Consider the following 16,004-nt stretch of genomic DNA (forward strand, 5'->3'; position numbering starts at 1 on the left):
CAGTGCATGTGGATTTGATTCAAATGTTCAAAAGGGAGCTGGGTACATTTCTGGAGGAGGCTAGTATCACTGCGTACTAAAGTTAGATGGGATGTTGGTTAATGTACCGCATGGCCATTTATCTCCTGAAATTTATTTTTGATCGTCTTTGGGGTTGGAGAGGAGCTTCCCAGAATTCTTTTTTCCCTTTTTTGGCCGAGGGTTTTTATAAAAAATATTTTTTTTGCCTCTCTCAGGAAATTAAGTGGGTGTAAGTAGGTGGGGAGCATTGATAGCCAAGGCAGGTTTGATGAACTGTCTTTCTCAGTCTTTTTCATATGTTTGTATATAACCTAAATTGCCTGCATTTTGGACTTCAGTTTAGCCTATTAAGAGGATTTCAGTGCTTCACTTGCCGAGGACTGAACTCATGACCATAATGTTCTGGAGCAGGCCTTTGCAACACATTCAAACCATAGAAATCACCTCCAACAAGCAAACGCAATCAGTTATACAGGTATACAACAAAAACAGAAAATAAATTAAATACCATACTTTATTGAATGAAACAAAAGTAATTTCTTTCAGCACCAAAACTGTGAATACAATGTTAAGAGGTGATTGCAGTACTTATGAGGCTTTCGGCCTTAAACATGTCAGTAAAAATTAAAATAGAACATATTACCAAGTTTAAATGACAGAAGTCAAGATAAGCTAAATAAAACAGAAAGAAAAAGACAACCAGTCAGAGCAAGTATTGTACATTTCATAATATTGCTATATAAATGCTTCCTTAAGTTTAAAAATTCATTTCATACTTATTTGTTGCTCAATAAATACTTTATTTTTTTGCATTATTAAAAGCAACTGTTTTGTGCACTGTGGATGTTTTAATTATAACCGTTCAGAATACAATTTGCTTTTTAAATATGATGTTAAATGCCATAAAGTTAAAATATTGTGCTAGTGTGTTTCTTCTTCGAGTGAGTTCAAATATTGCACAAGGCCAGTCACTCATCAGTTTTTTCTTCACCCCATTAGCTTCTGAAAACTACAGCATTAGGCAGCTTCTGATTGGCTGGATTTGGAAATGCTGTTGTTTGAGTATTATATGCATGGTGTAGAACTATATTATACAAGAGTACTGTTATTTCATTTCTTGGAGAGATATATATATATAGTAGGTGCAAAATAAAAATATATTAAATCATAAAGCTGATAGGTGGTCTAATTCTGTGGTGAAGTAACACCACGAAAATACAGAATCTGCTTTATTGTGAATGTATCATAAACAGAACAGCACTAGAAAGGAATAAAGAAAGCACACCAAGCTATCTACTCCAGCCACCTTTAAAAGTAAAAGCAAAAATGTAGAATTCAAATAAGGAATATTTTTTTCAATGGACTTTTCAATTATGTCAAAAGGACAGTGTTGTAAAATGAACGTAAAAATGGCACATTAGCAGAATTACTGCATTACAGTGTTTTAGATGTTACCCAGGTTAATTGTTTACAAATTATTTTAATTGCCAGTCAAAGCACTATACATTTTGTGTTACTTTGTGACCCGACAAACTTTACAGAGCATGATATGGATCAAGAGAGCTCTTGATTGTTTTAAGCCAATGATGAATATAAAAAGTGCCAACAGAATTTTCCTTCTCTAAGGCTAATGCCATGTTCATACACTCAGCAAATTGGTGTGCTCATAGGGAGTGTGGGTCAGAGATAGAGCTACACGATTGTGCTCAGATTCTACAACTTGCACTCCCTGCAAGCGTAGCTCCCCTCTGGCACTACAGGGTCACTGAATTATCCCTTACACGCTAGCTCTTTACAAGAGACTCCTCACGATTTCTAACTATAAATATAATTTTAAAGAATTAAGCTTGAATTACTTTACTGGTCCTAGAAGTCTCATCAGCTCTTAAAACTGGTTTAAATTAAGCAAATAAATCTATGGAAAAATATCAAATCATCATTTACATACATATTGCTTCTATGGGATTGAATTTTAAAATATGGAATGTGAAAGGGGGAAAAATAACAAGGATTTGTCTTTGCATTTTATTCTAACAAATCAAATCATTCTTCTTGTTTAACATCAAACCAACATCTACCTGCAAGAGTGTTAAGATATGAAAACAACAACCAGCATCTACCTTAACTACACCTACTGCAGTGTTCTTAGCATAAAGCATATTCAGTGCCCACTATATAAATGTGCATCAACCAGTCTTTCTTCCAAACTATGCAGAGTATACAAGATCCAAGTGTTAAGGTGCATAGCAGGAAGTATATAGTCTCAAACTACCATCTGTCTCAAGTCTCCCGAGATCAGTCTCAAGCAAATGCACAACTACCCTCAATGCTTCAAAAATAACTGTTATATACTCATCATATCTTGATGCAAAATATTTCTATTGAACTCACATTAATATATAATCTTAAACTCGTTTTGCTATTTGAATGGGCCATGATTTGTTTTTAAAACAATGAAAAGAAAATAAACTTAATTTAGCCAAATTAAGTCTCCATAACATTCCCAACTCCTATAATTTGTCAGGCCAATTAGGAGACAAGCTATTCCAGCCAGTCAGTCAGAAGCTAGGGATCATTCAGGGTTTCAGAGGCGATCTCCAGTTATTGATGGATTAATAAGAGCATGCCAATCACAAGCACATCTCACACTGGTCTCAACTTTCCACTAATCGCATAAAGGTCATTTCACTTAAATTACATGAATACTTAAACTAAATGCCAGTCTGCACAGAAGAAATAACTTACAGTTTTTGATTTTTAGAGGAAAAAGAAAACCTATGATCCCTTCTTTATACATTTTTGTGGTGGTTTAGTTCTACAACTGAATGCCACACACAGCTGGATTACTTCAGTTTGCAACAATGTAGTCTTATCTGATACCCCGTTAATGTACTCCATGGTTTTTTATTTTCCCAACTATAACTTCAACATACTATCAGTACACACTTTTTAAATAGCAGTGATACTAATCAGTGCCTTTAAACTCTAGTTATTAGAAAAAATTGACAGTTTCTGTCACAAGCTTAAAGAATACCATGCGCATAGTTCTAAAGTCAAGTCCTGTTGTCTACTTTCTGGTAAAAAGGTGATAATAAATACAGAATGCAAAGATGTCAAAATGTCATCAAAAGCAGTGTCAGATTGAACAGCAAGTGCGAAGCAGGTCTGTGAACTTGGTATGATTTCAAGCATGTGGTTGAGTTTCCATTTCCTCTCCCCCTGCCCCCAATGAAATATGTGTTGCCCCAGCTCTTTCAATTCAGATTTACAATTCCAAAGTCCAAACAGGTAAACTTTAAAAAAAAAACCTGGAGCAAAACATCTAGGTGATATTTCATAATTAAATTCCAAACAGCATCAAAGTAGAAGATCTCCTAAACTTCTGTCTAATGGGCTGCCTTAGGAGACAGTGTGATAATTGCAGAATATTCTTTCTTGGAGAACAGATTCCCTCCTAGCTCTGCAGATGCAGTGCAGAAAAATACAGGTGTGAGCTTGTTAATTCATACCATATTACCTCCAATCAGTTTTGCAGGCTTCCAATACTGTGAGATGCAATAATTCACAATATTTGCTGAGTAAGCAAGGTGACCTGGTGATAAAAAAATGTATTTTGTGCCAACATACTAGTGATTGACAATGGATTTATTGGTGACTCTCTTGTATTTATGCCCCCTAGTTTTGGACTACCACACAGATGGAAACATCTTCTCTACGTCTACCCTATCAAACCTCTTCATAATTTTAAAGACCTCTATCAGGTCCAGAGAAAAGAGCCCCAGTCTGATCAGTCTTTCCTGGATTACATGAAATATTAGCCAATAACTAGATTAAAATCAACCATTTATTCACAACACAAATACTTCAAGACCCAAATGATTGCTACATTCAACTGAGATAAATGTGCAACTGAAATAACAGTTCATCTTTTTGCAAAAAAGGAAAGTGAAAATTCAAAAGCAGGTAACTCTAACTCAAAGGGACATGATATCTATCCTCTTGTTAATATTTAATTAGGTTCACTAGTATTTTATACCATACATGATGTCACGTTTTATTAGATTAAGATAAGTTATTACCCCATCCTAGTTCATTAATCCATAAAGAACGTACAGTTCCCACCATCACTGAATCCAACAATTTAAGTGATTCCAAAATTTTTGTTTTCACTACACTAGAACATTCCATATGTTGATCACTCTTTGTTTAAACAATTTCCTGACATCAATCCTAAATTTGGCTTTTGCCAGCTTGAACCTGTGCCCCTTTTTCTACTGACCCAAATATGTATACCGTTAGCTTATGAGGTCGCCTCTTAGATCCATTTTTTCAAGGCCAAAAAGCCCATGTTTCAGCAGATTTTCTTCATAACTGAATCCTTTGTTGCTATGAAGGAACCTCGTAGCTCTTTGCATTGCCATTAGGACATTTCATGGAAAACACATACTATAATTACAGGAAGCACTTCTCCTTTCAAAATTCATTTTAAAGCACAGCCCAAAACAAACTAAACCAGCATCTGACAAAATATACCTCGGTACCAGTCACACTCATCCAGCTGTGCACTGAAACCAAACCATGATGGGAATATACGAATAAACATATGATGTAAACAGAATATTTATGAGGAATAGGAAATCTATACCACTTATGGCACAATCTATGATTTATTTGAGACCTTGCCACTCACGGTTACCAGGTCAGCAATTGATGGATTAAACCTAGGGTACTCGTAATAAAGCCCTTGTAGCCATTACTATAAACATTAAACTCATTTTTTATTTCACATTTACTACAAGTTCACAATTCTTTGTTAAAAAATTGGTTTTAATTTTTTTTTTTTTTTTTTTTATAAACAGGAACCCAAGGACCGTTGTGAGAAAATAAAAATCAAATTGTATAACTGATGTTTCCTGTCAATTTCCCTGCAATGGAAATATTTTCCTACATAGAAAAGTTGAATTCTTAACTAGCCCAGCACAAAAGAGATGGGGCCACATTCGGAACCATAATCCAGTTAATTTATTTTATTCATGCTAGTTGTCATTAGAGTAATAAATTATCGTTGGTTGAAGTTGTACTTGAATTATTTTTAAAACTTTGTAAACACTGAATTGTAACCAATTCATATAATTGATCAAATCACACACGTGCACACTGGAACAAACTCCTTTCAAAGCCACCTACCATTTCTCCCCTCATTTGCTACTAATTACGATATTTTCAGAGGTGGCAGAGCTTCTATTAAAATATTGTAATTTTTTTGTCAAAGGAAGGCTGCTATCAGTGAAAACTGCTTCCACCAGTAATATAGGGGTACGGTAGCATAGTGGTTATGTTACTGGACTAGTAATCCTGGACTAATGATCCACGAGTTCAAATCCCACCACAGCAGCTGGGGAATTTAAATTCAATTAAATAAATCTGGAATAAAAAGCTAATATCAGTAGTGATTGTTATTAAAACCCATCTGGTTCACTAATGTCCAGAAGGAAATCTGACCTATATGTTACAGCAATGTAGTCGACTTTTACAATAGCAAAATACTGTGGATGCTGGAAATCTGAAATAACAACAGAAAATGCTGGAAACACTCTGACGAAGGGTCATCGACCTGAAACGTTAACTCTGTTTTTCTCTCCACGATACTGCCTGACCTGCCGAGTGTTTTCAGCATTTTCTGTGGTTGACTCTTAACTGCCCTTATTCAAGGCAGCTCACCACCACCTTCTGGAGGGAAATTAGGGATGGGCAATAAATGCTGGCCTTGCTGGTGACGCCCACAACCCGTGTATGAATAAAACAAAAGTAATGCTGCTTTCAGTTAACAGATTAAAAGGTAGGTTTTCTACATCCTGATCTGGTAATAAGACATTATGGCTTCAAAAAAAAGGAAGAGTGAAGGTAGAGCTCCAAAAATCTGTCGGGAGATGCGCCTATTCAATCTTGTCCAGAATGGGGCTTGCGCTTAAAGGAGGTCAATTCAAAAATAATCTGTGGAAACAATATTTCAGTGAGTGGCCAATGTATGGAACAGGCTGTTTAGGAAGATGGTGGAAGCAGAATTGATTTATTCAAATGCAAATTAGATAGATTTACTTCAGAGAGTAACATTTAGGGATACAGTATCTGAGTAATTTGAGACATAACGTATGGTAAGTGTAGCACGGTTGGGAGCAAAGTGTGACTTTGGACCTGTGGTTTCCAAAGCTCTCCACACCTGGTGTTTTTCTTGCATCATGTCTGGGTCTGTTGCAGACTAACTGATAGAGATATCGTTGTATCATGCAACTACCAGGATGGTAGAAGGTGAACTAGACAGACCTTGGTCTTTTTTCATTCAGCAATTCCTATGCTCCTAGCTCCCTTTGGTTAATTCTTCCACTATACTGATTTTTTATAGGAATTAGATGCATCAGTTAAATGTTTGGAATTTTACTTCCTAAATAACTACCTACATCTAAATTCATGTTTTATTCGTGTTTGAAATGTATCTATGTGTGGCATTTCAAAGTAGGGAATGGACGTGAAACAGGCACAAAGGTTTAACCTAATTGTAGCATTTATAAAAAAAACTACAGCTCAAACTGTTCATAATTACTATTTGAAAAAATAAGCACTAGCATGAACAAAATATTAATTGAACAGGGAGAACATTTATTTAAGCATTTTCTCTCTTTGCAATTAGTTTCTCACACATACACACCAGTTTACTATTGCAATCCAATTCTTGCATGTAGTTAATATGCAACACTTTGGATTAACAGGAACCAAACTCAAGTTTTATACCAGTAATCACAGAAGAGCAAGTGATTACTAACCAGCTAAAGAAATTATAACTATTAAAAATGTCAATGTCACAAAAAATAGTTGATGTACTAGGCAGCCCATAGGCAAAAAGCTCTAAAAGACTCCTTAATTTAAATTAAAGCAACCAATGAATACTGTACTGGAAACTATCATGCAAATGAACCACACCACTACACAACTTCAAAATGCTTATAAAATATTACATAAGCACCTGTAACAGCAGCCTAACAATTGCAAGGTCAACATTATGTGCTGCCTGCAGCCACATTATGCAGTCATTACTGTTAAGTCGGAATTTAGGAGGTCAGATACATCACTCCAAATTATCTAATGCATAATCAAGGCTTAATCAAAGAATTTAATTTGCTGATTTTCTTCCCCTTCCTGGACTGTCTAAAGCAACACATGCACATTGCAAGCTGATATTGTATTTTTAGTCCCAAGTTTAGATGACATTTCAAACACTGAAGGGTTTTTGTTTCTTTTAACCCTAGATAATTGCACAAACTCTTTTACTAAATCTAGTATAGTAATACAAAGCATGCAAAAAAAAAAATCGCATAGTGCTTCATGTTGACAGAACGAACAAAGCAACTTGTGGCTTTCTTTTTATAATGTTACTATGTTTGTGATGAATCTGTCAACTTGTGCTCACTTAGGTAGTCTCAAACTGATTTTTATTAATATGAATGAAACAAACTCATCCTTTGGGAAACAATCCTATGCACAGTACTCATCATCAACCTCAGAACTGAGTCAGTTTATTCTTTTTTAAAAGATTGCCCTGGGTTTATCTAAATAGGGGCTTAAAAAAACATAAAACTCACCAAGTCCTCCAGAAGGTTAGATTTTTATATATATATATATATATGATACATTACTAAAAATTACCATAGTGCCAAGGACGGTTTAAAAATGTCTAGTATTTAAAAATACTTATTAAAAACTAAAATTTTAAACTGGCTTTGTCATGAATAAGAAAATAAAACCTGATTAACAAGCAAATCTATGTAGTGTTCTTTTTCTAATACATACAGAATGCCTGTGAAAATAAATAATTGCTCTTTTGTAAGTCAGTTTTATGCAGCTAAATAATCAAATGATTCACACACGCATGCACAAAGATCAAAAATATAAAACTATCCCAAAATGCACTCTTAGCACTACTGCCTAATTTAAAAAGCATATTATTAAATTATAAATATGTAAGAAGCTACAACAGAGCAGATAAAATCAATAGCCAAAGCAATTGATACTTCCATATCCAGATGCTGTTTCAGAAGAAGTTGTACATTTTCTTCATTTTCAGTTTAGGATGTGTTTGATCAGTGCACTAAAAGGTACAATGTGGCACAACAGCTATGATGTTCGGATTCAGAATTCATAGCAACTCTGTTCAGCAATGTCCTGACAAGGTTCTGCTTGCTTTCTTCCTCCCCAATTGGTTGTTGATGCTACTTTAATGGATAATGATTAGTTATAAACACATTATTTTCCACATTGTTTTTCTATGGGTATAACCAATAGATAATCCTGCAATCATGCCTTTTGTTAAAAAATATAACGATTATATATTAAACTGGCTGTGAAGCAGTTTATTTGCAGGAGAGTCAGAAATTCCTGTTCTTCACTGCTGATCACATCGGGGTTCATTATCCACAATAGGTATGTAAAACTCTCAAACTCCCAGATAATCTTGATCCAAGGAAAAAGACAGCTAAATTTGACTGAAAATAATTCCATCTGCCCAACACTGATCCCAGTTTTCCTTCCTTAACAGCAAAGTAGTTCTACAGTCTATGATATACACTTGTAATAAATAAAATAAATACAAATCTGTCAGTTCAGTGTTACTTAAAACCTAGATTTTCGACCAATTCCTATTGAATCTAAATGAAATTTTCCTCACTTACCTAAGTTTTCTGAAACGATTAAATTCTGTACCATTTGAATTAGGGCTGTGACAAAGCTTTGCTTCCCCAAAGATTATTCTATTTAACACAACTCTGACGTTCATAGATCACACTGGAAGCTTTATACCCTAACTATTTGAATGTTCTCCTCTTTCTGGCAGTGCCATATTCTTGCTCCCTCTAGTTCCAAATCTAAAGGTAACAAAGCCATTCACGTAGGATCCGCCCATAGCTTCAGCCCTCAAGTAAATGGGTTAGAGCCACAAGAGGAATATCAAGAAAGTAGCCCTCTGAATAGACATTTAGATCATTAAACCTATGCCAAGAAAACTGATATTGTGGGTCAGCACTCATCTGTACACAGGTGCAGTGCCATACTAGATTCTATTTAAGTGCATTTCTCCTCTGTAATAAAGTTAAGCACACAGTAGGAACCAGAATTCTGCATTTAAAATATCCACGTAGATAGTGCAATTTGACACTAGCCATGTGACTGAATGTTTCAGAGCCACTATTTTTTTCTGTATATATCTAGAAGCCTAGGTGAAGGGCCGAGACCTGTAGTACAAGACACGGCCAATTTTAGAAAAGTCAGAGAGAAGACAAGATAAATCAAGATGTAGTTAGTGGCTAAGTGACACCAAGCTTAGGTTTTAAAAGGCTCGGGAAATATCTGAATTTTGTCACAGTCAAATTGACATATTACAGTGGATAAACTTTTATCCGGAACTTAAAAAATCTTTCAGACACACATAAGGCAATCTGTTTATGCACATATTGATAATTTGAACAAATGTAAGTTGGTCAACCTACAACTTAATTGAATCAATTTACTTGACTTTTCTATATAAATAGGTTTTAAAATCAACGTGCTATATAATTCTATATAATCTTAAGTACTGTAAAACCATTATTTTGCAGTAAATTATTTTACTTGCTATTCCTACTGGTCCATTTTATTAACGACTAAAATTTTACAGTACCAATTACAGTAATTAACTGCATCAAACGGTAGGCTACTTGTAGATATACTTTTGTAAAGGTCGACTGGGGGTACAAAGCAAAATATTAATGCAAAAAAAGTCTACTTTTACAGTACACAAGATGAAAGACTTCAATAATTTGTAGAATGAACAGCTAAAACTGACCTGCATGTATACTTCCGTGTCCATTTATTAAGGCATCTGTACTCTTTTATTCTTCCACACTTTTGTTGGATATATAGAAATTTTCTTTTGGACTTTGATGAAAACAAAACTACTTTGGTAGAAGGAGCCATTGAACATCAAATTACAGTTAAAGCAAGTTTCTCAGGTCAAACTCTACCCACCACTAACGTACAGAAGGAAAACTGGAACTGTTTTTAATGATACTGGTATTTTCTTTTATCATACTCAATTAACTATCAGTTATTAATGACAAAAGATGCATTTAGATCATGTTTAAGTGGAATCTGAATAAACTTACTGAGAATACAACTCAACCATGATCACACAAAAGCAACTTTTGACTAGACAATTTCTCAGTACCACAAAACCTTTCATCAGCTTGTGGAGAGGGCTTGTGGAAATTTTACACATTATATAGTATACACACCCATTAGTTTAGATATTAAATTACTTCATTTCAGGCACAGCTTCAAGGGGAACACCTCTCTATCACTCAGGGACCACCCACTCCTCTACAGGACCATTAACAGTTAATAGCACAATGGAGGGAAGGGCAAGGTTATGTTTACAACATGTAAGCTGTATAGCCTTGGCCTATAACAGTTAGTTGTCCCAGTCAGTGTACGGCAAGCCTTCATCCTCATCATCCTCGGATTCTGGTGACGCCTCTTTAATTCTCCTTAAAGCTTCATGGATGCTGCGTGTTAGAGGATCAGCATTGTGCAAATCTATGGAGGACTCCCTCAGGGCCTCTTTCTGAACCTTCTTCAACTTTACTCCTTTCCTAATTTGTGCAAGTATATTATTGCTGTCATCTTCATCTGGAAACGAAGGCAGAGAACGCAGGTCAACTTTTCGCAAGTGGAAGCTACCCCGCTTCAGAGAAGCTAGAACTTCATCCATCGGTGAGCTCACTGTAATGGGGTAAAGTTCAAACATTAGTACAGAAACAGAATCACTTAAAAAGTTATATGAATGTCGTCTAACATACAGCCTGATTTTGCATTGTTTAAAAATACAAACTCAAAGAAAATGCATCCCCTGCCGTGACACAACCAATACCCGGTGATCAAACATGCACTTTTGGGACTTTGCTGATCAGACCTGGTGATAGACAAGCTGCGGTTGGAGCTGGGGAAACACCTAGCGGTCTGGGCACCTTTCCTGTTAGCTCACTCCAGCCAACCCTGACCAGCTCACTCCAGCCAACCCTGACCACAAACTCCCTCAAATTGCACCAACCTTGGGGAGCTAGGAACCCCCACTTCCCCACCCCCACCTCAATGAAAGGGATGTCCCTAGCAAACCATTACCCTCCTAACCTCCATCTTGGTCCATGTGCTACCCAATTCAAGCACCCAATAAGCCTTCTGTCCCAGCCACCTGACAGGAATGATCCCAGTCCTGTCAGAAACTGGTACTTTTCAATGCACGTATGTGCAAGTGGCATATGATCTGCAACAACCCAAGTATTGTACCATGGTCTGAGAAAGCATTTACTCATTCTAAATAAAATGCAAGAACAGTTACAAAGTACAAACAAAAGAAGGCCATCAACATTTTAAACAGTAAAAGCAAATATTTACCTCTTTGTTTTTTCAGCTCATCACTTGATGCAGTTTTCTTTAATTTTTTTCTGGCATTTAATAGCTGCTTGCTGTCAAATAACTGAGGTGTGGGTGAACTGAGAGATTGCGATATTTCTTTGCAGGCACCTGACTGAGCAGATTTCTCTGCTTGCTGCTGAGCATCGGGTGATTCCTCACAAACTGCCATTGGTGGAGGAGGAGGGGGTAGAGGAGGTGGGGGCGGTGGAGGTACCATATCGATATTACTGAATTCTTTGCTGCAAGGGCTTGAAAGTGGAATGGGTTGCAACAGTTCAGGTGTGGCATCATCTCCTGTCTGGAAAGAAACACATTCCTGTTCTTCAGCTGTGCTTCTCAATTCTGTTGCTCCAGTGGATTTTGTTCCCTTCTTTACAGCTGTTTCTTGTACTTGTACCGTTCCTGGAAGAGACTGTGTTTGGTCTTTTCTTCTGACATTTGTGAAACGTAGTCTTGTGGATTTAAGTACAACTTGCCCTGGGTACCTCTGAAAGAAAGATGAATGAAGAGAGATATGAAATATCTGTAATATAGAGTATTATGATACACAAAAGAACATAAATGCATTTCCTGCTCCAGCATACTTTGGTATAGCTAGCTGGTTCAGACTCGATATTACAAAAATTTGCAAATCCTACAACCAGACCTAGCTAGTGCTTTTTCCATTCCTAGGTTTTGTTCAGAAACACACATTGCTACTGTCACAAGAAATGAGAATGCAGTTAATACAAGTTTTATTTCAATCTATAAGCAGTCCTGATGAAACTTACTTGTGATCCCTGAAAAATATCAAAAGTTAAAATACACCAGTGAAAAGCTAAATGTTAATTTTCATTTTTTTTGCATTGCTAATAGCTCAATCTTGTTCTACAATTTCATAATTTTGAACTAACTGACAATCTCAGATAGGCCCCAAGGATGAATGGAGTGAGAAACTGACAAAGCTCAAACTGCTGCAATATGGATGATCTTTGAAAGGTGGAGTTAAAGCACATTATTGGGGCAGAGTACAGGGGCCTTCTGTTGGAGAAGTCCTTTACCTTCTAAACAGATTTGAAAAGCTAGAGACAGTAATATGTCTGATAATTCACTTCATTTATTATTGAAAAAACATTAATCTTAAACACCCATACAGAGCAGCACACGTCAGCCCTACATCTAATTACTCACATGCGTAAATTTGACAAGAAATCACAAACATGGCTTCTCCAAGCCTGTTCACACCACCAGGTCTTGAAGGTAGCAAGAGGTTTGTCTTTCTAGCTAAGTAAAAACATGTTATCTCTTATATCATTTTCTTTATGGTCTGCTTCCTGCTGGATGCAACACTATCTGATGTTTTATGACCACCCAGTTGTTCAAACCTATTGCCAAATAGAGATGAGAAGCTGAATGCACTGGACACAGCAAAGGCTATGGGCCTAATAAAACATCTCAGCTGTAGAACTAGCAGTCCCCTTAGCCAAATTGTTCCATTACAGGTACAACACTGGCATCTACCCAAATCTTGTGTACAAATGATTGCTTTCCATTTGCTGGGGCAAATCAAACTCATGTTGAGAGCAGGAACTGAAGAAGTGAACAACGTAACACTATCATATTTCTCAGGACATTCAAAAGTACCCCACAAACAATCAAGTCACTGTTGCTATGTAGGTGAATGCAGTAGTCATTTTGCACACAGCAAGCTCCAATGAAAAACAATGAATGTCCAGTTAATCTAGGTTTTTTATGGTGTTGATTGAGTGAAGACAGTTGGCCAGGACAATTACTGGCTCTTCTTTCAATGGTGTCATGGGATCTTTTAACATTAACTGAGGCCAGTTCAGGGCAATGTACTATCTGAACATACAAAAAAAAGGGCAAGAAAAGACCAATTGGTCCATCAAGTCCGTCATACCATGTAACGCCCATCCATCACCCTTTTCTCCCCTCCTCTCTCCACACAGTCACACAATCAGGAAGAGGCAAAAACATAAGAAAACCGTAGACCATTTAGGAAAAACTCTGGAAAATAATTTTCCAATGCCCGAAATCAATCAAGTAAGTTCCAGAAGACCAGTGTGACTGGGCAACACAACATCTAGTGTCCCACCTTCCTTCTATACATAGAGTTGTTTGTCATTCTCAGGAACTTGTTGAGCTCTCTCTTGAATGCGGTCAGCAAATCCGCTCTTACTGTACGTGCTGGTAACTCATTACAGGTCAATGACCTTTTGGCAAAGCAAGTACCAAACCTAATCCTATGCTTATTTAATTTATACTCATATCCCCTGGTCCTCCCTAACCTATCTAGTTCAAACAGCTTATCAACTTGAACCAAATCTAGTCCTTCCATTATTTTAAAGACCTTAATTATATCCCCTCAAAGTCTACACTTTGTCAAAGTAAAAAAAAGTCCCAGCTCCCTAAGCCAGTCCTGATAACTAGGTAGCAATCTAGTGGCCTTTTCTAGGATCTCGATATCGCCATGTGAGAGGACCAAAATTAGACACTGTTGCCTCACAGCACCAGGGACCCGGGTTCAAATCCGGCCTCGGGTGACTGTCTGTGTGGAGTTTGCACATTCTCCCCGTGTTTACGTGGGTTTCCTCCGGGTGCTCCGGTTTCCTCCCACAGTCCAAAGATGTGCGGGTTAGGTTGATTGGCTATGATAAAATTGAACCTTAGTGTTAGGGGGATTAAATACGTGGGGTTACGGGGATAGGGTGGGATATGTGTTGGTGTAGGGGTTATGGGGATCGGGTGGGATATGTGTTGGTGCAGGCTCGATGGGCCGAAATGGCCTCTATCTGCACTGTGAGGTTTCTGTGATTCTGTGATGCAGCCTAAGCAACGTCTAATGAAAAGAAAGGAGTGTTTCTTGTTGCACAATTAATTGTGCTGTCAATACATTTTAACACTTTTTCGCTTTCACTATAGCGTCATGACATTGGTCATCGATCTTTAATGACTTGCGCAGCATAATCTCTAGGTCCTTTTCCCACTTAACATCCTTGAGCACATAACTGTACATGGTGTATACATGCTTGCAGTTACCCCTAACCAAGTGCATTATGCTATATTTGTCCATATTAAAAAACATCTACCAGACATGGGCTCATTCCTAAGGAGGCTGAAGAGATGTAACCTGTCACCCCTGATCCTCTCTAACTTTTACCACTGCACAATAGAGAGCATCCTGACGAACTGTATCACAGTATGGTATGGCAGCTGTAGCTACTATGACCGGAAAGCCCTGCAGCGGGTAGTCAAAACTGCCCAACGCATTACCGGCACCCGGCTACCGACCATAGAGCACATATACCAGAAACGTTGTTTACGGAGGTCATGGTCCATCATCAAAGACCCTACCCACCCCGGCCACAGTCTGTTCGCCCTCCTGCCATCTGGGAGACGCTACAGATGCATTCGCACCCGTACGACCAGATTTAGGAACAGCTTCTTTCCCAGGGCTGTCATCCTACTGAACTCCACAAATAAACTCTAAAGCCTGCACATCTGCCAATGCACTTTATTATGGTTATGTTTATGTTAATGTATTACAAGCCAAATGTATGTTGAATGTTTAAATGTCTTAATCTAAATGTACACTCTCGGGAGCCGCAAGCCTACATTTCGTTGTACTGCACTTGTGCACTAACAATGACAATAAAGTTGATTATTATTATTATTGCATCCAGCTGTATCTACAATCTATTTTTCGCATTTGTATCATCCACAAACTTGCGGCGAATTCTCCCAATGCCTTCATTGAGATCATAATAAAGATGGTGGAGAGCAACGGTCCAAACACCAATTCCTGATGGATGCCATTAGCATAACCACCATCTGTCTACATAAATGCAAGCAGTTCTTTATCCTACCTAAAACTTGCCCGCCAATCTCGCAACATTCAACCTTGCTTAATAGCCTTTTGTGCGGCATGTTGTCAGAAAGCCCAGTTACATGTCAACCAGGCTTCCAACGTTCATCAAATTTGTAACTTCATCAAAAAAATTTAACCACGTTAGGTGATAGGACCTTCTTTTCCAGAAGTTATGCTGAAATTCCCTAATAGCCCCGTCTTTTTCAAGGTGATCATACAGTTCATCAGTAATGATCCCTTCTAGCAACTTGCCTGTAACTGGTATTTAAGGATAAGGGGTAAGCCATTCAGGACAGAGATGAGGAGGAATTTCTTCACCCAGAGAGTGGTGAACCTGTGGAATTCTCTACCACAGAAGGCAGTGGAGGCCAATTAATTAAATATATTCAAGAAGGAGTTGGGTATATTTCTTAAGGCTAAGGGGATCAAGGGATATGGGGAGAAGGCAGGGACAGGGTACTGAATTTGGATGATCAGCCATGATCTCATTGAATGGCAGAGCAGGCTCGATGGGCCGAATGGCCTACTCCTGCTCCTATCTTCTATGTTTCTATGGTCAAACTGATGGGCCTATAGTTACCCAGTTCTGACTTCTAGCAAATACTATATCCACATC

The 16,004-nt window shown here is 37.5% G+C and overlaps 1 protein-coding gene across 1 annotated transcript in view; it reads right to left on the reverse strand.

Moving 5' to 3' along the window:
* Positions 1 to 517: 517 nt before the first annotated feature.
* Positions 518 to 16,004, reverse strand: part of jmy (junction mediating and regulatory protein, p53 cofactor) — a 178,276-nt gene continuing 162,789 nt past the window's right edge. Inside the window, exons 9-10 of the mRNA XM_085982233.1 lie at positions 11,500 to 12,007; positions 518 to 10,827 (exon numbers count right to left, since the gene is read on the reverse strand). Coding sequence (XP_085838359.1) covers positions 10,517 to 10,827; positions 11,500 to 12,007 — 819 coding nt within the window. The 3' untranslated portion in view covers positions 518 to 10,516. The remainder of the gene's footprint in view (positions 10,828 to 11,499; positions 12,008 to 16,004) is intronic.

The sequence above is a fragment of the Somniosus microcephalus genome, chromosome 1 (assembly GCF_052327205.1).
Source record: "Somniosus microcephalus isolate GS21.2 chromosome 1, FLI_Smic_1.0, whole genome shotgun sequence".
Taxonomy (NCBI): Eukaryota; Metazoa; Chordata; class Chondrichthyes; order Squaliformes; family Somniosidae; genus Somniosus; species Somniosus microcephalus.